This window comes from Malurus melanocephalus, unplaced genomic scaffold (genome assembly GCF_030028575.1).
Source record: "Malurus melanocephalus ecotype Western Australia unplaced genomic scaffold, MMel_1.1 scaffold_132, whole genome shotgun sequence".
NCBI lineage: Eukaryota > Metazoa > Chordata > Aves > Passeriformes > Maluridae > Malurus > Malurus melanocephalus.
This window is the reverse complement of record NW_026623364.1, coordinates 1,565,636-1,591,048: the sequence shown is the minus strand read 5'-3', so window position 1 is coordinate 1,591,048 and position 25,413 is coordinate 1,565,636. Positions and strand designations below refer to the sequence as shown.

Here is a 25,413-nt window from a genome sequence, read left to right as displayed (position 1 = left end):
TTTTGTTTTGTTTTGGGATGTTACTGTTTTTCAAGATAAGAAAGTAGTATAATGGCTACTTCATGTCTGATAACATTGGCCAAACCAAAGCCCACARGTTTATCTTCAGTGCTGTGGCCATGGGACTCTGAGAAAAGGAATTTTTTTACTTGCATCTACCTTTCGTGAACAAATGTTGGTTGCCCAAAATTTGGAGCTGCTAGTTGTTCAGAAGTGGGATTCTGCAGTCCTGTTAACCTGGGGCAGCAGAGAACCAAGTTGCAAGGTCCTTCTTATTTTTTGTGATTTTTATGGGACAGCAAAGTCATTCAGGAGCTGTTTTGCTGGGAAATATTTCTTTCTCATCTCCCTTCTCTGTGCTTTAATCCACGCCTCCTAACCATACACTGTTGCTGAACTAAATTAACTGGTTTAGTGAAGACAGTATTCTTTATGTCAAACAAGTCTGTCTGGTCTCCTTGCAGAAAACTGTAATTGAATTTACCGCATACACCCACAGAGACTTTTAGAGAAACACCTTGCTGGGCAGATCAGTAATAAAAAAGGAAGATGTAAAACCAGGGATATTAAAACCTCTGTCATAACCATTTAAATACAGTTGCCCAGCACAGTGCATTTATAAATTTACCTTCAAATCGCAGGGTTAGTTTTCAGGGATCTTTTTTGGTTGTGTGGCTGTAGGGAGTTTTGTAGCTGTAGGGAGAAAGGGAGCACTGGCTTGGTTGGAGTGTCCCTGTACCCCCAACCAGCTGTGCCCACCTGCCTGTGTCCCTGGAGCCCCTCCAGCCTCAGGAACGCAGCTACAGCACGTCCTCTGCCCTGCCTTTGTCTGGCTTTGTGGTGCATGCCATTGTTCAGGGGTGAGGCTCTCTCCTCCCYTTGTGCCTTTGTGGTGCTGCTGCACTTGCAGTCCTGGCACGCCCTGCTTAGACCCTGTCCTTGGCCACAGTCTTGGGGTTTGTGCTTTCCCTGCAGTGTGCAGGAARGGCTGGGCACGCTGATCCCTCGGGGGCAGCAGCAATATTCACTCAGTTGCAGCTAATCMTCTTTGTGCTATCTTTCTTTGAAATCGTTCATTGCATTGGGGTAGACATTCTTTCTCCTTGGCAGAATGGTTCTGTCAGATTCATGAGGCTGAACCTCCTGTGTTTGTGCTGCTCTCCTTTGGGGACAGGAAGAAAGGGGCTTTGGGATAACCTTCTCAGCAAGATGGTATCAAAACGACAGTCAAACWACCTATTGATGTTTGACTCGACTCTCTCTGATACCACTTAATGTTTAGGGCAGCTGATTTAAATGGAAAATATTGTACTCCTTGCAAATAAACAGCTTACTGAGGTGTTATTATGCCCTGTGTTACTCTGCAGCCTGGTTCGCTTCCCAGCTGTGTCCCCATGCCACCTGCACCCCACAGGTGCCACTTCAGTCCTGGAGAACAGGACTGGGTCTTCGTTTACTTCATTACTGGGTCTGCGTTTGGGAATCTGTGTGTGAGTCACTCCAGTGCTTATCATCGAGGCTCCTTGAGTGTGCCCACAGAGACCTGTAATCCACAGAGAGCTGGCACACAGCTCGTGGAGCACRCAGGGATCTCCTGTGGTCTGGAAGGAAGGAGGGAGACAGTCAGATGTTGATATGTGTCCTTGTGGTTTCACCAGGTCCTTGTCAGTCCTACAGGGGCGTGTGGCTGGCTTCTGACTGGAGAGACTTGAGTGCAGGAAGGGAGGGAGAGAAATGTTGATGGATGAAAAGTTAAAACGCTGCCTGAAGTTGTAGAAAGAGTGCTAAAATCCATCAGTCCTTTTAGTACRAGTAATGCTTATGCTGTTAACCCCTTGAAAGCTCTTGTTTGCCTGAATGTTTGTTTGTCAAGGGTAAAACATTGTCCTTGAGACAGACAGATCTCTATGTGGGTGAAAGACAGATAGCTGTAATGGCTATAGGTTATTGCAGCAAGAGAAAGCCAAACAATCTGCATTGCCCAACACAYTGAAGGAAATCTAACAGGARGGTTGAGGAAGATAGTGAGATTAGYTTGATGAAGATTATTTGTTGCTAAATAGACTCTTCAGTGTTTCCCTCAGCCCTGACACACACAATGAATTGCTCCACCCAGGGCCTTTCCATTTGCTTCATGGCTCACTTGATTTTGATGGGTTTATTGTGAAGTGAGATTTATGGAGCCCCAGGAAGGAATCAAATGAAAAACTTCCGTTCCCTGTGTTCCCACAGAGGAGTTCCCCGTGTCCGTTCAGGGTGCTGGTTAAAGGGGCTGGGAGACATCCGGCTTTCAGGCCCCATGATCAAACTGTGTCCCCTTTGCAGTCCCTGACTTGAGAGGACGGAGTGGCTCTGCAGATCCATYCCTGAGAATCTGTTGTCTGGTGCAGAGAAAACACCAGCACCTGCCTCTGTAACATCATATAATGAATTTTAAAATCAGTAGTTTTTTCAGAATTAAAATGCTTAGATTTAATATTCTATTTCATGTAGGAACTGTCACATTTTTAAGCTGTTCTGGGCAGTACAGCATTATTAGCTCTATCCTTCCAGACTGCCAAATAATCCATGTAATAGCATGCTTCCATTGGCAGGAGATTTATGAAAAATACTGTAGATCATGGGACTTGTGACAAAATTGCAGATGGTGGTGGTGATTCAGARGCACAGGTCCCTGTCTCCCCTCTCGTGTGCCCTGTAGCTAAATTTTTCTGCCAGAGGACACAGGGCTTGTGTGAATGCGATGGTCTGGCTGTTCTTGCAGAATCCTGCTAGCTGGGTTCATCCAGGAACTATCCTGGTCCTTGCAGCCTGCCACAGCCCTGAAAGGGTTTGTCTCATCCATCGGCAGCAGCTCTGTTGTCAGAAACAAAGCAAATCCTGATCACCATTGAAGGAGCAGATACGCCCTGTGTTTCAACATCTGAAATCAGGCCCATCAATCTGAAGCTGTTCCCCACTCCCTGTGCCAACAGCTCCATTGATGACTATGCTCCAGGAAGAAAAGAAATTGCTTTTCCCCTCGCTGTAATGTCAGCCCACCATTTGGAGRCTCCCCCGCATCTTCCTTTTCATGCTGGAGGTGGTGCACTCATCTCTGTGACCTGCAAGCATCTGCTTCCCTGGTTTTCCGCTCCGTCGCATCTCTGTTTAGACACTGCAGTGCCCTGTCCCACATACTAATTACTGACTTTTTGCTTCTGAGGAGCTTGATTCATTCTGGCACATTTTCCCATGTGAAACTGGACCTAGAGCCTTGGAAAATATCTTAATGGACACCAGGCTAAGTCTGAGTTTAACCCCAAACTGGCTGCTGTATCTGAGCTAACAGGCACATCTTTCAGCCTGCAGCTGTGGCAGTAGGAGCCCTCCTCCCATGGAGGTCTTTGCTCCAGGAATACCCCCTGAAATGGGGATATTCTCAGCCCTGGTAGAGCTGGGTGCTGCTTGGGGCAGGAGGTGTTTGCAGTGGCACCACCTTATCTCAGCTCTCCTGGCTGTGCTCCGAGTCGATGCTCTGCTGTGTGTGACTGCAGCGAGTGAATGCTCTGTAAGAAAATGCCTTTTGCTTTTTCTTGCTATAAGGCTCTTGATGTTTCCCACGGGAGCAGTTTCTGCTCAGGGCTTGCTGCTGCCAGATCCTGAACAGTCTCTGGGAGGGCACACAGCCCCAGCTGCCCCCCTGGCTCTGGCTGCTGCTCCGGCCAGGGCAGACCTTCCCAGTACCCTGTGCATCTGGGCAGGCAGCCTGCTGAGGCTGCTGTTCCCCCAGAGGAGGCTTTTGGTGGTTCTCCTGTTCCCCTGACAGTGCTGAGGGGCAGAAGTTGTCACCTTGTTTGGGAAGGTCTGGGGTAGAGGGAGTTTGGTTCAGTTCCTGCTCAGTGCTCCTGCCCTGCCGCTTGAGTTCCCGATTTCAGGAATGTCTTCCACCTCATTGCACTCTGAGTGTATTTTTGAAAAGAAGGCTTGTGTGTTTTCAGGCTAAGCAGAGACCGCTTTCTTGTACCCAGGGGAGCTGGCAAAGCCAACTCTTGGGGAAAGGAGAGCTCTGTTATAGGACAGAGGCATTGAGCTGGTACTTGGGATAGTTTTAACTGCTGCCCAGCAGCCATCTGCAAAGCACATCTTGTGTGCCCTTGTGTTGCCACATCTATCTCTGCCTCCATTTCCATGTGACGAATAGAAATTAAAACCAGTTTTCTTTCCTTTTTCTTTCTCATCTAGTTTTTGGATCAGGAAACATCTCTTACTGTGTTCAGTAACTGATCTTTGAGTAAAAGGGTTTTGTCCTTAGGAGTCCTAAATGCTGCCAGTATGTWAATAAAAGCCATGAATGGCAGCATGGTGGTGCAGCAGGCAGGAGGGCTCCCCGGCTCCGGGGCTGGACTCAGCTCTCTCTTCTTGCACTAATTCTACCTGTCAACTCTGATTAACTCAGAGACTGTTTCAAAGGTTTGGCAAGAAGGGAAGATTTCCCGCCTTTCARAATTAATATATTAATTTTGTATTTTTGAAGTGAGCACAGAGAAACAATCCTTGCTTAGCTACTGCTGCAACAGAGACCTTTCATTTAGATACTGAAGATACATTTGAACTCTATGCGATTTAAGACTCTTTTCTTAACTTACCTACCTCACCTAAAATGAAAGTCCTATCTCCTGTTGGGCRTGTGTTATGTCCTGGTGGCTTCAAGCACAGACCCGGGGAGATGATGCAGCCCTCAAAACCTTGTCCTATGCAGCTTGCGAGGGCCTCAGGCTTCTTTTGAGATGATCCTGATGAATTGGGGGAGCCACAATGARTCTTCCCCACAGTCATGCCTTAACMRCTTAACCTCTTTGCTGTTACACTTGATGAGTCACTTTGTAATTTCAGTAGAATTTCACATTTTCAATGTGTTTGGTTCTTGTCACAATGACTGTTTTTGTATCTTTGGCATATGAGAGATTATGACTTATTTATTTATACACTTAATGAAACTATTGGTGCTGGCTGATTATTTTTTGCCAGTTTCATAGTTCCCTAACATTTTGCAAATTCACCAGAACTTTCTCCTTMCTTTCTTTTTTCTGCCAAATTGAGCTTTATTTGAATTGCAACCATCAAATGCATTTTGATAAAATCGAAGCTTTCATGAGCTTTCTTGTGTCTTGAATTTGTGACTCTCTACGAAGTTATTTCCTTTGTATTTACAAAGGAAAGTATTTTTCTGCTCTGAGTATCTGTAATTACTAAGCACAGGTATTTTTGCTGTGTTCCAGTTTGGATTGTTGTATTTTTCAAGCTTCATTCTCATTCTGTTTCATTTCTGTTTGATGCAGTGCTTACCTGCAGCCCTGTGTGTGTAGTCAGAGTAACTGTGTGCTCTGCCCCAGAGCAGGCTGCCTTGTGACGGTCAGGAAAGCTTTTTGGGATGTATAAAATACCCATCTCTTTCATGGGTTCTCTCTGAATCATCCATCTTAAATTTGAGGGTACGAAAAGTGTGTCTCAGCTGTATTGAAATTAGATTAGGAGTTGCAGGATTAGCTCTTCTGCATTTTCAATTTGCCTGTGGGTTTGGGGCCCGTGGGGATTGAAGCACCCAAATAGGATTTGTGGCCATGCATTGGTTGGCGCGAGGCAGGACAGTGCTGGTGGCAGCTTGCCCGCACTTCTGGAGGTGCAGGAGGAGCTGCTGCCTCTGGCTCTGCCCTCTSTGCCTGGGGACATCCTGCCCAGGCTGCCTTCAGCTCTGTGCCCTAATCCCATAGTCCCTGGATTGGAACCAGCTAGGAGCTCTCTGGCAGTGCGTTTATGAGTCTTGAAGTCTCCTGTCCCTGTGCTGGAAAAGCTGACCTTGTGTCTCGGATTCAGCCTTATTGCCAAGCTTTCCATCTGGTCTCTTGATTCTGACCAGGTTTCTTTTATCAGCCCGTCCTTCAGATGCTTGCCATATTTTCCTCTCCAATTCTTTCACTTTTTCCAGCACACCCATGTTGTGAACTTTATTCCCTATTCTTCAAAGCCTTAGTTCTGTGTCTGGMTTTCTACTCAGATCTCCATCCTGCATCCCAAAGTGTCATGTGCAGGTCCCTGCTTGATGGGTTTCAGTGTTTACTGAATGTGGTTTGACATCAACTTGTCTGGAAAATATTGCACTTACATTTTTCAGAAAAAGATACCATGATAGTTCTATAATAATTTCAATGAGATTGCCTGTGGGTATTGAGGGACCTTGAAAATCTCAAGTGAAGCAGGAGTTTGTGCATTTGATGCTTTGCTCAGGAGATCTTGGGAAAAAAAGAGTAAAATATGTAAATTTACCATTTTTCATAACAAGTATAAATAGTRAAAGGGAAAAAGTCCCACTCCTGTTTAATTGCAATACTGAGCTTTCAGGCTTATTTAGAGCTGGAAAATACTGTTAGTTCATCAGATGAAGAGATCACAGTTTGACTTACRAATTAATATTTTTGCCTTCATTAAGAGCATAGAGAAGTAAAATTCTGTTTGGTCTCTGTTGTCCTTGACTTAAAGGAGTTGCACGGGGTCTGGGACCATTAACTCTGATGTTACTATGTACGTTGTTTTTTTTTTTTAACTAAAAACACGTGGACTTTTTCTTTTTAGGCCCTCCATCTGCTCCCCAGAACCTGATTTCCAATGTCAAYGAGACATCAGTGAACTTGGAGTGGAGCCCTCCCCAGAACAAAGGGGGCCGTGAGGACATCTCCTACAACGTGGTGTGCAAGAGGTGCGGGGCGGGCGAGCCCAGCCGCTGCCGCTCCTGTGGCAGTGGGGTGCACTTCAGCCCCCAGCAGAACGGCCTGAAAACCACCAAGGTCTCCATCACCGACCTCCTGGCACACACCAACTACACCTTTGAAGTCTGGGCAGTGAATGGAGTGTCCAAGCAAAACCCCAGCCAGGACCAAGCCGTGTCAGTCACTGTGACAACTAACCAAGCAGGTAGGAGCATCAACAGCAATTCCTTTCCTCCCTCTGCTGCCTGGCTTTTAGGAAAGCTGTGATTTCCATTACATTTAGCATTAGCAAATGAAAGCGAGGAGCCCTAAGATGAGTAAGTGGGTCAAACCCTTATTTTCTGGTGATTTATATGGATAGTTTAAATGCTTCAGAGGCAGGGCGAGAGAGAGAGGAGGGTTTGGTGCTGTGTCTGGGAGCAGGCTGTGCTGCAGCACGCTGGCAGGACGCTGGGAGGCATTCTGCAGAAGCACAGCAGCACGGCTGCCCTGTGCCCTCCTGGACTACCAGCAGCTCTGCCCTTTGCAGGGGACACCCTTCTCAGGGACACAGGATGTCCTTGGTGTCCTCAGAGGACAAAACACGTGCTCAGGGAGCTCAGGGTTGTGSTCCTGCCCCCTTTGAAAAAGGGCTGTATAAGATTCAATGAGCGGAACGAGTGGGCGCCTGCTTGCCTGCCTGCTCGCGCTCCTCTCCTGGAAAGTCAATTAGATTCTGTCCCCTTGTTAAATAAATACCTCCTTAACCTGCTGCTGACAATGTTTCAATTGATCAGACCTGGCATTGCTGTAGAAATCCTATATGAGCTTTCATCTTCATGCTGGCTGATTTTTGCGCTTCATTCATCTGGGAGAGTGAAATGCTATTTCTGTGTATACGAGATTATTTCAGATACCCTGGGCAGCTCTGCTTTTTTGGTACCCCATGCTTGACCTAGTAAGGGCAAAGGCTGCTGCAGCAGAYTGCCATTTCGTTTTGATGCTAATTTGTTTGATCTTTTTCTTTAATTACATGAAAACATTTCTTAGTTTGCAGCCAGTTAGGGTTTAACGCACGGGGTTCCAGCTGAATTTTTAATTTAATGCACAAAATTATATACATTTGAATATGACACTCTTCTAAATGCAAATTAGATATCCAGACTGTCAGACTGGCTACAAGACCGTCAAACCTGTTATCTGATGGCTCAGAGTGCTGATTGCCTTCAGGTCCCACAGATGTTGCCGGCATTCAGCACCTCGGAGCGTAGCTCGCAGGGTATCATTTATCACTGGGCTTATGGTGGATGAGACAATATTAATATTGCATATTTTGATAGTACCAGACCACATAAATACTTTGAATTCTGTTTCCTAGTAGATGTGTGTGAAAAAATAGGTAGGCACAGTCTAAATCTGCAAATTTTAGCMGCAGTCCAGGACACGTCAATAGCACCAGTGAGAGATACATTCAATTTTGCAGTGACAGTTACAAGGGAAATTGTCAAGTCCATGCTGAAGCGCTTTTGAAAATCTGGTCCAGTGTTTTTTGTTCTTCACATACAGTTGACAGCATCCCTTTTAAATTATGATTCAAAAATTCAAACTACCACTTTGCCTAGTGAAAAGAAGACTAATAGAGAGCAGGGGCTATTAGGGAGTCTTGGGAGAGAGCCGTGGGAGAGTGCTGTCATACGCTATACGAAAAGAGAAGGTTGAGAACAGCAGCAGGGACAGTGTTTTTGTGCTATGAATGCCTAGCAAAGAGAGTATTTCTGACTGATTTTGGCATGTGTAAGGATTAGTGRATGCATATATGCATGAATAAGTGAGTAGGATCCATCTACCGTGTGAAAATTCTACCATMTTATGCTTTTATATGCAAACCAAAATCTGATTGAATATGCAAATAAGAATTGATTTTGTTTATTATCCATGAGTAGTATTCTTCCCATCGGGAAATTTGTATTTTTGCCAACATTTCCAATTTTGAAACATGCCCAGTTTATCAAATGCGTCACAGGGACGGAGAAAATTATACAGGAATAAATGAAAATTAACTTCAAGGTGCAGTGTTCTCCCGTTCTTCATACAACTTTGTGGTTTCTGCTGCATAGAAGATCTACATAGAAATGTGTGGCCTAAACCTACAGATCCCAGCTGAGATAAATAGCCTTACATATGCAAATAATCCCATTGATTTTGGTGAAAYTGCTTGCTTGAGTAAAGGTTTGTAAAGTTAGAGCCTTGGGTTTTACAAGTACTGATCTGTTTAATCATTGTAAATGTGTGTCTGGGGTGCATTAAAATCCTTGTGCCACTAATTTTCTTTCACTATATTTCATTATAAAGAAATCATGTCATGATGGAGCACTGCCACAGGCTTGGTTTTGATCTTGCACCTTTCTTACACTAATGTAAATCTGCCTTGGTTTCTTTAAGGCAGGTCTAAATTCAKATTACAGCCAAGCTCCTCCTGTAATAGCTCTTCTTCCCTGTTTTACTAGTAAAAATGAAACCACCAACACTGAAAACTTGTAAATTACTTTATTGGTTTTGCTCTCTATGCTTGTGCTTCCCAACACTTGATAGGAAAAAAAATGTTGTCAATATGGGGAGGGTTTTTTTTAGTTCTTTACATATGAACAGTGCTTTTGGGTTGTATTTTGGTTGTAGCACTGGAGAATTTGCTAGAAATGTTTGCAAGATGTGCATSTCTGAGTTAAATTCAGTGGAAAGGATAAGTATGCAAGAGACCAGGGAATTCTTCCTCTTAACAACTTCACCTTCCAAATACACAGCCATATAGTGTGAAGGAAACATTCTGAAATTTTCGAAGCAGCTTTTGATGTGAGACTCAGGAATCTGGGTGTCTGTGTGTTTGTTTGCTTGCTTGGTGCCAGCCCCTGTGGAAAGTGAGCATTTGGAGACAGGCAGAAAGCAATGAGAAATCACTTACGGTATATTCAGCACAAAACTGATGGAATGCTTTGCAACGACATAAAAGGTGCAGTTGAAAGGCACAGGTGGGTTTTTGTTTGCTTTTGTCATTTTACTCCTGGAGATTATGAAATGAGGCAGTTTACTTTCCACTCTTTGTTTAGAAACTCTTTTCAGTTTCCAGTGCTGTAGGAAAGTGTTTAGATGAAAATAAGATTGCCATTCAAAGTAGGATCAAAAATCATTTGAAAAAGTATTTTTTCTGCTTCTTTTGGAAAAGTTATTGGTCTTTATAGCTTGCTCTAAAAAAGAAAAAAAAAAACCCTAAATTTCAGGCTTTGAAGCAAGTAAAAATTTCTTTCTCCTAGTAAAATACCTCAGTGCTGCAACATTTGAAGAATTTTGAATTATGACTTCAGCTAACTATTCGGCATGGTTAGTATAATTTTTTTTTGAACACTGAGCTGCTGAAACTTGGAGCCAGTGCTCTTAGYACAGTGAGTACTGGAAATGCTGATACTGGGGGTCTCCACCCACAGTGGTGGCTTTTTGGCTTTCAGATTCTGATGAAGGGAAATCATCACTTTGTCCGTCTTTTAAAAAWTTGTGAAAGTGCTTGTGGAAGAGATGCAGAATGGCAATTCTCATGTGATGCTGCTAGGAGAAGCTAATTTCAATGAGGAGCTCTATCAGGCTGTTGACTGAGTAGCTCAAAAATCTCCAGGCTTGTTAGGATTTTTTTTTTTCTGCTAAGGATAATGCTGCGAAGCTGTTCAAAATTAAAAGTAAAGCTCTCAATAAAGCGATCTTGTTCACAGCATGCAGGAAGCTTGTGTGGTTTTTTTTGAAGAGGCGCTGAAGAACAGTTTATATTTTTATTAAGGATTAAGCAGCTGAGCTGTTTAGGTCTTGAGCCTGAGAGGCAGGTTCCCTTTTGGTCCCTCTGTGTGCCTGTCTGAGGGGGCAGCGCCACAGGGACAGGGTTTTTGCATGGATGCATTCGTAAGGCTGGGGAGCAGCGTCGGGGGCAGAGCCTGCACAAGCTTAAATGAGATCTAAAATCCAAACTTATTATCCTACTTGCTTGTCTCCCTTTGTTATGTTTGCTTTTTATGAAGGATGGGTGTCCTGCTTGCTCCTTTGCTTGTTGGAGTTAAAGCAGCTGATATTTCGGAATAAAYAGGCTGCCTGGTGATTTGTTACCTTGTTAGCTTACCTTGGGCTCAGTGTTTCCTTAAGTGGACTGGCAGAGTGAGATGGATGCAGGATGTGCCAATTAGGATGAAAATACAGTATAAATAAATAAACTTACGCTTTCTCCCGTTGCATCAGACTGGAYGCTTTCGAACTGATCTTTCTTGAGAATATCTGAGGCTCTCTTGTCCCGTTTATTCCTCCTGCTGTTCCCACCACTCTGGGCAGCCCCTTTGTCCATCTGTATGTTCACCCATCTCAGAGCTGCCTCATGTCTGGGCACAGCGGGGTGGCTGGCGGTGCTGCGGTCCTTCCCCTCCTCTGTGTGCTCCCCTGGTCCCTCTCTGTCACTCAGAGCCCTGCAGTGCTTCAGTGCCCATTTCCATTTCCAGACAAGAGCTCAAATGGGTCGCGGTGCTACCGGGACATGAGCACTGCCGAGAAGATCTGTGTGATTCGAGTATTTTGGGACAGGCAGCAGTTGTGGTGTGCCTTTCAGTGCAGGGAAACAGCAGCTGTTRTACCGTTTTATTTTGCCTTTAGATTTGTTTGTTGTTTATGTTCTTAATTCCTTTACTAAAAGGAAAAAAAATCTAAATCTGAAAGATCCTGATCCCTTGAGGATGATGGTGTTTTTAATTAGAAATGGCAGGGGTAGGGGGGAAAGAAGTGGGAATTATTTGCTTCCAGATGACTCATAAGTTCTGCTAGACTTTTTGGTAGGGGAATATATATTCCCATTTTGCATTTCGGTGGGTCTTCTTTGAAAGCCCACGTTCCCTTTCAAATGCTGATTAGCATTCCTCACGTGTTGTACAGAACAGCACAGAAAATGCATATAAGGTCTTACATTATGCCAGCGTGGTTTAGCCTGTGCTGAGCTGCATTTGCAGTCAGTAAAAATTCATGGACATACATTGCCCTTGGTCAGTGTGCACTCCTCGTGTCGAAAAAATAATAGTTGCTCATGCAGATCAAAAGCAACGCATGCCAAGGCCAGGAAAGCTAAGGATTTTAGTATTTTCTTTTTAATGTGCTATTTTCCTGGATATTTATAACTTATCTATAAAGAATTGCTCTGTAGTGAAACATCAAAAGACATTGTTAAGTAGATTTCAGTCACAGAGCTTTCTTTAGGTGACTGCATGAACACCCTTAAACTACTACTGGAAAATAAAATTAACAGTTACTCTGAAGGTCGATYGATCCATCTGATTCTCTGAGCTCCCTCATGTTCCTGGAGCATTGTCCTGATTTCAGTATGGGTAATAGTAAATAATTTCTGTTTGCTGAGAGTGAACATAACATTTTTTGATATTTACGTRCATGTTAAGAATCTTTTCGATAGGAAAGTGCTGATAGAAGTTAATTTTGATCTTAAAAATAGCAGGGTCTSTAGTCATTCAGCCTGCTAGTTTAATGGTCAGCTCTTGCAAAAAATGTTCCTTTTTTAATGCAATATTGCTGAAGAGCTGTTCATTGTTGTGTTGAAACATAATTTTTGAAGRACTGTATAACCCCAAGGAAGACTTAATCTCCAAATAGCTGGGGAAGGAACTCTGTGCCTGTGAAGCCAGAATTCATCATACACKTATGTTACAGTTTCACAGACCCTATAAAATAGTGTAAGCTGGCAAAATAAGTCATTTTCTGTTGTGGGATCACCCTTCCCTAGTGCCTGGTGAGGCTGTCAGGAGGAGCTCCCGTTCCACGGTGGGTGAGCTCTCCAGCCCAGCTCCTGCCTTGTTCCCAGGGTTGGTGTGGGGCTGGGGCTGTGCTGGTTTAGGGCTTTGTGGTGGGAAGGATTAAGGTGCTGGGCCAGGCTGTTCCTCAGGAGTGTTTGGACCCTTTGGAGAGCACTGAGGTGGCACCAGGCTGGATGGCTCAGCCTGGGAGCAGTGCAGTTCATGTCTCTGCCCACGCACAGGAGCGAGTGACACTTCAGATGCTGGGCACAACTCGACCTGGCTGCAGCYTTCACAGGCATCCAAGAGTCAATTTGATTTTTTATTTTTATTCTAAGTCCTTGCTACCAGCACAGTCCCACCCTTTCCAGTTACTTGTTCCCTGCAGCCAAAGGATACAAATAGCCTGTTCCAGTAGTCCTTTTTCAGGCACACAGACCCGTGAGGAAAGTCATGCACGTAGCTGGGTGTGTATAAACAGTCACAGCACCCAGTTCCCTACAAGCCTGATTGAAAAAAAATCTCTTGGCAAACAGCTGGATGTATGCCAGCTGTCCAAAGCATGGGAAGTGTGTGTGATACTACTAAACTGCTGCATTTTTCTTTCTGTAAAATGTCAGAGTAATGGAAAAGGGGAGTTGCAAAGGGGTGTTCTTACTTTGCTTTAAGGTGTTTGTACTGAGAATGATGGATCAGCAGCCTCCTYATTCTCCAAATGGAGCTGTGTCAAGCCTGAATTCAGTATGGCAAGAAAATCAAAACTAAGGACTTGGAAAAGGGGTGATCTGTGAGAGTGACACTGAGTGATATGTTACAGCATCTTGCTGAATTCCAGGCTAATTATATGCAACTTTCTCATTTTGAAACTAAATCCGTGGGGTTTCCTAAGGCTTCACATTTTTCTGCTAGACGTCAGCAGCAATCCCCCCTACACATGCATGTGCAGGAGGTTGGGACAAGTTGCCAGCCGTTGTAGGGWTTCACCTGCTATGATCAGTGATGTGATCTGCCAGGCTGTGCAGGACAGCCACCTGCCTTTTCTTCCCTTCTTTGGTTTTCCAAGGGACTTGTGGTTTGGCTTTTGGTGTCTGAAGATTTACATTGAAAGGAGTTACTGCGAAGACTTCTGAAGCAAATCAAATTATGTATTTTGGGAAACCACAGATCTTTCAAATATTAATGCAGTGGGAGATCCAGAAAGGAAAGGGATCCTAGTGCTAGAAATTTGGGAATTGCGTGGAAGTGAACAGTGGGGAATACTTTTGAGTGGGCAAATTTCAGCATTGAGGATGAGATTTCTCAGAGACTTGAAGATATCTTGTGTTGACTGCCTCAGGTTTCTTCTGCTGCACGTTTAATTACGTGTGTAAGTTTAAGTGTCTGAGTAAGGAGCTTCTCCAAGCTGGCAGATGCAAGTGGGAGTTTCTTCTTAACAGCTCTGTGTTCTTGCAGAGGCTTTAACTGATGGTCTGTAATAAATGTGTAGTTACAGGCATACGTGCTCCCGTCTTAAAAACAAAACCGGGAAAACCATTGTTGGGAAGGATTAAATTATTRTTTTAAGGTAACTGCAGCATTCCACAAAGAAATAATAATTAAAATAACAACTGCCTGCTTTCTGGCAGAGATGTCTGCACCACCCATTTCCATGAATTTGTATTCAAGGTGGGGGATACAAGTCTTGGTCGGAAGGAAAAAAAAAAGTGCTTTCTAAAGATCCTTAGTAAATAACCAGCTTCAGGGTTCAGCGAACAGCTTAGACAAGCTGCATGTCAGATAGAGCCAAGATGTAATTGTAACATTTAAATAAAAGTTTGGTCACATTTTTTAAAAKATCTCGTGGTTTGCTATGGAAAATGGAGGTTGGTTACACATCTTCTTAGGAAAAGRGGTGCTTATTTTCTGCATTGGGTAGTGTTGATCATATTTAAATTGTATAAATTTACTTCGAGGAGGCATAAAATTCTGGTCTCAGTGCTGTTTATACAGATGAATAGTTACCAAACTGACAGAGACRGAGATGCGGTCCTGCAGCTTTTATTTGCTCTGGACTATTTAACTGCGTGCTCACTTTCCCTGGCAGCACACTGACATTTCCCATTCATGGAGCTTGACGATCRGTGTGAGCACTTCCCTTAAACAGTTGGCACAGAAATATTTTCATGTGGCAGGAGAATTTGCCCAAGAATGTTTGTGGCTACTAAATGTTTAGATGGGCTTYGGAATTCTCCAGCTGTTTTTGCAGCTGGCTAAATTAATTGGAAAGCAGCCAGAGAGACAGCAGAGTCCAGTCGGTAGTTCAGCAACAATAAAAGGCTTCGGAGAACTTTATCAAAGCTTCCATTAACCCCCTGCTGATGTCCTCAAACAGGATTTTTTTGAGAGAGTAGAGGCACAAAAGCTAGGCTGCACAACTGCCCCTGTGTGTCCATTCACAGTTTTTAAATCCACACAGTTACTAATTAAAATGCCATGCAGAGCAGCACAAATAAACATCGCTAGTCCCTGAAGCCCTAAAGTTTCTGCATTGGCTCATAGTTTGGAGGGCAGGATGCCGAACTGACCCCAAAGGGTGGGTAAAGCAGCCCACTCTGGTTCAGATATTCTGTCCTTGCRAAATGTGTGTCAAGTCCATCCATATGCATGAAATCCCACTCCCAGAATGCCATCCCAAGGCAGCCCGTTATATTTTATTTATATGTTGCATAGCATTGCTTTAAAGAGTGAGGACTAAATAGAGCTGTGGCATGCCTGCTGGCGCCCTATAATCATGTTTGCCAGCTTCTGGTGGACATCAAAATGCTGAGCACACGAGTGAATACTGCTTCTTTCATTGAGAAATGTCACTTCAGATTTAGCCCCACGTGTGAACTGGTGTGCAGGGAGCGCTTTATTATTGCAGCAGGGCTCCAATGGGCTTTCCCTCCCAAACAAAGTGGGCAAATGTGTAGCCTCTCTCTGCATCCACTTGAAGGATTTCATGGCGTCTCCTTAGATTAAGCTAATCTGCCCTCATTACTAAATTCAAGAACCAGAGCCCSAGAACTTCAAGTGCAGTCCGAGAATAGATTGAGGGTCTCTGAAAGTTGTGGTTTGGAAACTGCTGATAACAAAAGTTGACCATGGTTCTGTATTTTTATTTTTTTTTAAATGCAGTCAAGAGAGATGTAGGAAGCTCAAGCATTTGTATTTTATTCCTGTGGTCATTTGTATTTCAAACCATCCCTTATGGAAAAATCCTACTGTTAATTTAAAAGGAAATGATAGCTTTTGTCTCAGCCTTCTGAACTGTTCCTGCAGAGTTTATTAGGACTTTTATCCCTGCTGTCGAATTCTATCACCTAGTCTTAAAAAGACAATTGTCTGATTCTGATTTTTTTATTAAATTCTTCTACTGCTCCATAAAATATCTTTGGTTTTGTCTGTATTAAAATCCTTTGAAAGTATCCATGGATTATTACAGACAGAAAACCCCTTAAACTGTAATGTGCTTTGGATATAAATGTCTTTCAGTTCTATAGATTACCTGAGGCTAAAAGGAAAGCAYTGAATTTTTTAATTAGCTTTTTATTATTTTTAATTTTCTATGTTTCTGTTAAGTGGTCCTGTCAAGAGATAATAAAACAAGACAGYTTTGACTAAGCAAAGTAGGAAGGTAGAGTGGGCTGGAAGAGGTGTCTTTTGTATGAATTGAGTTTTGTGTGCTGTCCCATTTATTTTAGCAAACAAATCAAGGCATGATCTGGAGACAACCCGCTACAAGGGCTCCCTGGGAAGATTGTGCTTGTCTTGGTAACAGACTGCGTTCTTTAAATCTGTCCTCTGAATCAGCCCCAATTTATCTTTGGAGCATAAAAGGGAATGCAGATGGAGTAGCCACAGCCTCCCTTATAGTTTATCAGGATATTGTGCATGCACATAAATAAGGCAGAAAGTGACTGGAATGTGCAAGTGGCTGAGTGTTAAATCCCATGTTTTTCAAGCTCCCTGGGCACKCAGGGATGGGGCAGCCAAGGGGAGTCCTGGAGGAGCTGCAGGGAGGGATTTGTGGGCTCTCTGTGGTAGCTCAGGCAGGGGGTGCAGACCCAGAGGTGCCTTTGCAAGAGCCTCTTGCTTTCACTGCTGCCTGTGCTGAAGGTTAAAGCTGCAATTGTGCAGGAATGGGAAAAAACAATGTGAAGAGGGTGGTTCGGACTCAAAGGGAGACTTCTCAGTACTGCTTGCACAAGTGGCATTTTGCTTTAACCAGAAAATATTTTTATTCCTATTTTTTATACTGACAAGCTGAAGCTTGGAAGGGCTCTGTAGCACAGGGCTTCCCTAGCTTATTTTCAATCTGAGTGATCCTTAAATGGAAGGTACCAGCTTCACTTGCATTAAATGAGATGATATTGGTCCAACATATTTGGACTTTGATGACAAGAATGAGCTAAAATTCATAACAGTGAATCTTAGAGGGGTGAGAGACGTAACACTGAARGATGCTTTGTGTGCTGTTGCAAGAAGAAATGATTTTTGAATTGCAGGTTTTGAAGGAAGATTGTTTYAGTTTTCAGTCCATACCCTGTGCAGGTCTCAGTTCCACCCCTCAMTACCATTAGGAGCCCTGATCTCAGTGGGGAAGAAAGGCTGCTGGAGAAATGATCTCATGAGCTGGAATGGGCTCCTCTCAGTGTCCTCATATCTGCTGGAATATTGGATTGGAAATGAAGGTCCAAACAGACCAGTCTATGTGACTGCTGAGCATATTTTTGTTTTTATTGTTTTCATGGGCTTTTATTTATTCAGACTGTAGCTCAGTACCTCCTCCAGGATGTAAATATGGCTGGTTTCTTTGTACAGCTCAAAATCCTCATAACCTCATGAGGTTGATTTTTTCTTCCTTTTTAAAAATTTTTATTTACTTTATTTATTTTTAGGTTTGAAATTTTTCAGACTTTGTAATGGCACTTGCATTGCACAGGAAACCAATTATTCTTTGGAATGTTTTACACTGAGGCAGTCACCTTTAATATTTAATTGCTGATTCCACTTGGGGTTTTTCCAATTGACACAATTTTAAAACGAATAATGCACTGGTTTTCAGTATCCAGCATAAAACCAAAATAATGAAACCCCTTTATAAGTTTAATTATGTGCCATCTATGATGTAATTGGCTACTGACATCATGAACTAAGATTTTAATTTTAAGGTTTATGTGTTTCAAGAAGGTTAGGGCTCTTCCCCGGTTTGTACCTCATCACTTCTTTTTTTTTTTAATGAATAGCAAACATAGGTAATTTTGCTTTTTGCAGCAACACCGTGTGCAGAGTTTTTTCTCTCTCATCGGGTCTATTAATGATTTTTAATTTCCTGAACAAATCTGCCCGTTGTGGATGAAGGAAAGGGGGTTTAATTTGTGAAAGGACCTGGTCGGAGAGCTCCAAGTGTGAGAGTTAAGTGTGSTGCAGTCTGATTCTCTGTGGTAATTTCCAAAAGCACAGAGTATCTTTTTCCCCTGGAGAAGAAGAACTTTGATGGGGAGTGGCAGAGTGTCTTTCAACATCCTGGAAGAATGATCATCTCCAAGTGCTGTCAGACCAGTGTCCTTCACAACRTGAGCCCAGAAACCCAAACCTTGATTCAGTCTCAGGAGTTTCTCAACAGAGATAGAGATCATATCATGTCAAATCCATCTAACCTTTGTACAGAAGGTACTTCACTGGAGTTCCAATGGAATGCTCTGAATATCAATTCTAATTAAAATTTATAGTTCATTCAGCTGAAATGTAAATACTTTAATGCAAACGTTCTGCAGCAGCCTCTTCTGTGTGATGGAGCTGAAAGTAAATATGGCTGAAGTTCCTTAACTTTGGTGACCTTGAAACAATTCATGCTGTCAAGTGTTAAGATGGGAATTGTGATTTTTATAGTCGAGTGAGTCCTGGGTCCTGGGTTTGGATTCTGTTGGGTGCCTCAGGCTCAGGAGGCCGTGATTGAGACCCAGGCTGCAGTTGCTGTTGGGGCTGTGGATCACAGTAGATGTAAAATGTTTATAATTTTATTAACTTTTCTTCCCCCAAGAATCTTGCTGTTTCTGACTCTGGGTGATTGATCTGAGAAACCCAAATGGGAAAGTCAAGTCTCTGCTATTACTGAAGCACTTCAGAGGCCAGGATGAGGCAATGTGGCCAAATCTATTTATTAAAATAGTGAATGCTGCTTTAGCAAAATGAGTCATGCCATTTATTTATTTATTTTGTTTGGAAGATACTTCAGTGTTTCCAAGGSATCTAAGTGGCAAATAGGGCAGAGGCTTTTGTTTGTCTGGATTTCAAAAAGGCTTTTAAGCAGCGCTTTTTACAAAATCTAATATTCTTAATGCTGAAAGTAAGTGACAAAGGACGTTATTTAGCACATRTATATCTATCATCTAGACATCCATGTTTCAAGAAAATAAAAAGTAACTGGAAACCAAGGAGAACAGCATTAGGAGATGTAGTGCTTCGGGTGCCAAATCACACATTTGCCCTATAGCAGGTTAAGCTTTGTGCCATAACTTTTGGGGTAACCACATGCTCAGGTGACTTGGTGGTAAGTGTAAGAAAAGACCAGGGAGCAGAAATGAGGCGTTTTGTTAATAGATACAGACGTGGGGCATCAGGAGAGAGCTGTCCTATACCCTGTGAGACAAAGGGCTGCCCTTTTGGGATATCACAGTGGCAGAGTCACTGTTTTTTATGCTGGTTTATGGATTCTTGAAACACTTGTAAGAGGTTTGAAAGCTGCATGCAGCAAGTGGTTTGCAGGGCACAGATACAGTAAGTTATTTCATTGGTCCTGTACAATTTAAGAACAGCTCTTCCCCTCTTGTCTGTTGACTCATGGTGTGTRTGCAAACATGTCTTAGCTGCTCTGGCTGTGGGCAGGAGGATGGCAAAATGAAGGARGAGATGTTTGACTTGAGGAAGGGCTTGGAGAATGGGACAGGGGTCTCATCTGAGGGCACCTGCTGCTTCTTTGAGGATAGCTTTGATTTYCTGGTGRAAGGGGCTGGAGGSRAGTGGAGTTTGTTTAGARAAGGCAGCTYAGGAGATCCTCTTCAYGTACAGCAGTGCAAGGGTGAAGGAYRGGCTGTTTCTGGGGAGGAATTMGCTCTGGTGGCTACTTCTGACACCCTGGGAGGAGCAGCAGGGTGTGTTGGTGAGGCAGAATTGCCCAGAGGGGATGGTGCTAAGTGGGGCATTTTGCTCCAGACTATTTTGAAGTGTTGGGGAATGTTCCATTTCCATCTGCTTTAATAACGAGGGGTTACAGTCTCTAATTCCTTCAGGTCCCTCTGAGCCACTGTCCTCAGGGSTGCTGTACATTGTGTCACAGCATCAGGGGGTTCTGGTGGTCTGTGCTTGCTGGACCAGCACCTGGGGAAGTACAAGGATGATTTCAGAACGTGCTTTCCCCAAATGTTCCACCCAAATTCAGGTCCTGGGGTCCTGCCTCTAAGTGTGACAGCTCTGGCTCCGGCCCATGGCAGTCTCTCTTTGTCTGTACTGCCTGGCCCATTTTTTCTGCTTCTCTCAATCCARTATAATGCAGTGGAGCATCAGTGCTGGCTTCTTTAGGCTACAAAATTTATTGTTGTTTATACTGGGTCAGATTCCAAGCTCAACAAGAGGGAAGAGTAACTGCAACATGACCTGCTTTGTGACCAGCAGTGCCAAACCTGCTCGGGTCAGACAGCTGCTGACTAATTCCCCATCTTAACAAATAACTTATAGCTCTGGAGTTTCTAGAGCAGCTCACAGCACTGAGCATGTTCACCCTTCCATGTTAATCATTCCAGCATTCAGAAATGTTTTGGGGCTGGGGKTTTTAAGTGGTTGTGATGTTCAGATAGATTTTTATAAATTGCCTTCCARCTGAAAGGCTTGTTTTCCTGTTTGCTTTGAACTGGCATTCATACATACAGGAAATACACGGTATTCTGCCATGTTTCTGTTGGCAACTATTAAGTTATCCTTGTCAGAACATGCCAACAGGATTTCTTAGCAAGCTAGCAGAAAGAAAACAAGCAGTTTTCAGACGAAACAGACCCCATGCTTGAGTTGTAATAAAGATCTCTTGCTAAATGCTATGTAGATTCTATAATCTTTTGGTTTAAGGCAGTCTTTGGGATTGTAGGCTGCAGATTCAGATCTCTGGAGTAATTCCAGACCTGCATTGCATGAGCTGACATCATTATTTGGCCTTCAAAATTGGAGGAGCCAGTACCTGAAGATAATGTATTGCTGTCAAGAGCTGGCCCTCTTTAATAGCCAGAACGAGCCATCTCCTGGGCATGCAAAATCTTCTTCATCCTCCCTGCATTTCTGATGTAAACCACAGGGAACTGYGGTCACATCTCAGTTCCTATAATAGTTTTGATCTAAATTAGAGCAGTTCTGGTATGCTGAAGTAGTCTGTGCTAAAAGTGACACAGAACTGGATGTGCAGCCCAGAAAATACACAGGCTCTTTGTGGATCCTCAGCAGCCACTGCAAGTCGCCAAGAAATGAAGCTGGGTTGGGTGGGTAAAAATACAGCACTCTAATAATCCTCAACTACTACTATTTGTTGCTGCTAAGAGCCTGGGTTTTCCTTCAAGCTTTTGATTTGATGCAAGTCAGAGCCAGCTTTTGTGGTTTGGCAAGATTTGCAACACAGGTTCTTTTGGGAGAGGCAAGAAATGAAAACTTTAAAACAGAGGAAATGTTAAAAACATAATAATACTGTGTTAACAGTCTTTAAAATCTCATTTTCTAGCCCCTTTCTTTATGAGCACGTCATTACAGACATGACTGATGTGAGCCAGTCCCTAGGTTTGAGAGCTTGTCACTTRTTTTTCTCAGAGGTATTTGTGACAGGGGTGCAGAGCTTGCAAAGAAAGGGAAGATCCCTTGTGTCTGTCATTTTGGGATGAAGGTGTCCTGCGAGAATATCCCRTGGCCAAGCTGATGCTTTCCCCGARCAGTGTGGTTTCTAGCAGCAAGGAGRGAAAGTTCAGCTCAGCAGCATTAGGGCTGGTTAAAGGGATTGGGAGAAAGAGGCCAAGTTCAGCTGTCACGCTGCTTCTCACCGCGCCGGCCAGGATTTTCACGTGTGGGTGGATAACCTTGGGCGCTTTACTCCAGAGGCGGAGATTTAAAGTCTTTGCTTGAAATGCTAAAAGCTTGAAAATGCTGGCCTGAATCTTGGCTTGTCTCACTCTCCAGGCTGGGAGGTGTTCCTCACCAGTCGTCATTCCTGGGGGAAGGAGAGGCAGACGGTGGGAAGACAGAGAACTCGGGAATGTCTTGGGAAGCTTCCAGTGGCTTGGTTGAGCAATCAAGCCTCCAGATCCCTGTCCAAGTCCTAACCTGGTCCAATCATCGCTAGTACGAATGTTTGCTCCACTTTTACAGAGGCAATAATGAAAAAAACCCCAAATATGCATGTGGTTAGTTGTTAAAGCGCACAGGCAGCCCACAGACTCTGGCAGGTCCCTGGGAGGAAGGCGTAGCTGTCATGCTGACAGCGAGGAACGGGAGCGCCAGGCTCCAGCTCGGCTCTTCAGACGTGCACAGACATCTAATCTGTGAGCGCACATTGCCTCAAATGTGCACAGGAGCCTTTCATGTGCCTGTCCTGATGGACATATGTGGCTCATGCGTGTGTTACACATATGTGCTTTGTATATGTTCAGAGCTGTGGTCGTGCCAAAATGTTTTCTGGTCCTAGTGAGGCCACATCTGGAGTGCTGTGTCCAGTTCTGGGCTCCTCAGTGCAAGAAAGACAAAGAGCTACTGGAGAGGGTGCAGTGGATGCCACAAAGATGATGAGGGGTCTCCCCCTTACAAGGAGAGGCTGTGGGAGCTGGCCATGTTCAGCCTGGAGAAGACTGAGGGATGGCATTAATGCACAGAAATATATCAAAGGGGTGCCAAGAGGATGGTGCCAGGCTCTTTTCAGTGGTGCCCAGTGATGGGACAAGGAGCAATGGTCGTAAACTGAAACATAAAAAGTTCCTCCCAGGGAGAGGTCATGGAGTCTCCCTGTCGGGAGACATTCCAAACCCATTTGGATGCATTTCTCTGTAACCTGCCCAGGTGACCCTGCCTTGGCAGGGGGTTGGACTGGATGATCTCCAGAGGTCCCTTCCAACCCTAACAATTCTRTAATTCTGTGAAAGAGAACTGCCTTCTTTTTAGTGTATTCTGTTACATGCAACTAAAGAGTCCTGGACATCTCGGTTTGAAGGCAGTGTGACAGCTAGTCAATTAAGATGCTCTCTAACATGAATAAAATGATCAGAATTTGGCCAGAGAATGTTGCTGTGAGATTATTTACAAATACAATTTACAAAATCTCGTGTAAACCCCTACAGTGTTACAAGGTAAACAATCAAAGAGAAAACCTGAAATGTGCCAGGTTCCCTCATAGATATTGTGTCCTAATCAAGAGAATATTTTTTAATGGAAGTTCTTTTGTTGTCTTGTTTTGATTTCTAAGAGGACTTTTCTTCAGCGTTAGATTCTCAGAAATCTTTTCTTTTTTTTTTTTTTAGTAATTAATAATGGAGCAGGCTTTTAGTATCTACCCTGGAAGGTAAAAACCCTTAATCACAGTAACATCATTAGTGCTTTCAAGCATTTAATTTTGATGCTTGACAAAGCRCATAGCCATTGATAAGAACAAATAAGTGTTGTGTGCAATTGAGGGAATAAAGAAAAGCATGAAAACCCCTAAGCTTCAAGTAATTAAATTTAAATATGTTATTTGAATTTAGCTGAGATAATGTACAAACTGTGGGTATATTTTTCAGTCAGTGAAAGACCCCTTGAGTAAACACGATCCATTTAAATTCAAATCATGGGGAGTGGAAAGTAAACCCTGCTGTGGGTAAGAAGGCATCTTCAATAAAACACTGGGCATTGTGTATCTTTGATATCTGAGTACTCATGTGTTGTAGTTTTATAAAGGGCTGTTTTCACTCATGGATGCCTACATGCCAGAGAGTTTATTGCATCTATTTATTTCCTGTTTTTTTCCTCTTTCCATTCCTCCCCRCCCTTCCTAATTTGAACCAGTAATGAAAAACTGACACTCTGCCTCTACCATCCTTTAAAGTGCCTCAAAACTGCTACAATTCAGCRCTAGCTAGCCTTGGGATATGGCTTTATGGCATTTGGGTGAAGTTTTTGTAGTACATCTGTGCTCTTTCTCTCTCTGTAGGCCACAAGCTCAGAACTGAGGTAATAAAACTACTAGTAGGTGTTTAATGGCAGGTTATTGAGGAAGKAGATGAAAGAAAATTGCAACATTCACATCAGTGGGGAGTGGGGTTTTTWAGGGAGAGGAACTGCTGAGCTTTGAACTCAGGAAAGTTACACTTGGTGCTTTTGTTCAAGGGGGGGACCTCTTTTTAGACACCAAAATGCCTCATTCTGTGAAATGGGCTGTTCTGGTAGGATTGGTGCTTGGTGTGTGCAGTCTGTGCACGTGTGGCAGAAAGCATGCTGTTGTAAGCAGTGATGATTGAGAAACAAGTCATTGCTTAGTGCTCCTTTCCAAATATCAGGGAGCAGAGTGGAGGAAAATGCAAAAAGTGAAAGAAAAAGTCATCTCCYACTCCCTTCCATAAGTTTCATGGGATCTTATTGTGAACATCTTAATTGTGTACATTATTCTTTTTGGTCAAGCCGTCCTCATGGGTTTTATGTAGGAATGTGTGTATCTAATGAACAGTTAACCCATGCACATAGAAGAGAATGTTCTGTCTTTTATTCTGCTCATGATCAAAGCATCATTTTACAACCTGTGCSGTGTTTATCTTCACATCATCCCTAAGAGGCAATTTAAAGGCAAAAGGGAGAACAAAGAATGTAAATATTTTGCACAAGCTTGCTCAGGAGGCTGTGTCTGCTGCCTGGAGTGCCATGTTGAGCTGGCAGTGCTGATGTCCTCTTTGTCCTGGGCAGTACTGACCAGACTCTTAGGCCCTTTGGTAATGCCTGTGGAAAGAGAAACTGTTGTTCTTCCAGGAGCCCACTCTTTCAGGTCAGATGGTGGATGCAGAAAAGCAAAGAAACAAATAAACCTGATTTGTAGGGCTACTTGCAGAAATAAAACAGAGGATTGTATCCATGCAGTGGGATAACTGCAGTACTCCTTTGGGTACTGAGCCCAGTTTCTCTAGGTCCTGAGAGTTTCAGCTCACCATCCTGTTGCACAGACCATGGTAGATCTGTGCTGCAGAGATGTCACTCCTGAAGAGCCTCTTGCAGTTCTGATACTCGTTCCTGTAGCTGGACTTTAGCATTCCTAGGATTTCTGTATAGCATATGGGGAGGCAGGATGTGCAGTAAAAACAAAGTCAGAAACAAATGGCCCATCTGCAGAATGCAGGACAAAGAAGATACTAAAAGTTACAGACGATGCGTTTGCATATAAAGGGCAGGAAGGAAAAAATGGAGCCTTTCTTAAAATAGGGCCATTTTTTAAATTGTGAGGAGTAACAAAGGAATTGATGTACAAGTCCTTTTTGTGTCCTGTGTTGCTTATTCCAGTATAGTAGTGCCTAAGATCAGCTGTCCATTTTTGGGGGACATGAGAAAGCACTTGTTAAGCTATATAAAGCTAAGCATCTTTCACAAGAAGGCTTAGTTAATATAAATTCTTCTGCTGCAAATAGCCATTTTACAACAAAGGACAAATGTGTTTTCATACAGCACTTACCAGCCCAATATTGAAGGACTCACTAAATTCCAATATAGATGCCTGCCGAAATGAAATGGGAAACCAAGGAGGTTAAAGAGAGGATAAAGGAAAGAAAGTGAACCTTCTCTCTACAATTCTTGAGGTCAGACCAGCA

General features: G+C 43.4%; 1 protein-coding gene across 3 annotated transcripts in view; it reads left to right on the top strand.

The window, feature by feature from the left end:
• The window catches only part of EPHA4 (EPH receptor A4), a 102,493-nt gene that overhangs the window by 49,091 nt on the left and 27,989 nt on the right, over positions 1-25,413 (top strand). For all 3 annotated transcript variants that reach the window (XM_057370769.1, XM_057370768.1, XM_057370770.1), the window contains exon 5: positions 6,613-6,951. In XM_057370769.1, coding sequence (XP_057226752.1) covers positions 6,613-6,951 — 339 coding nt within the window. The remainder of the gene's footprint in view (positions 1-6,612; positions 6,952-25,413) is intronic.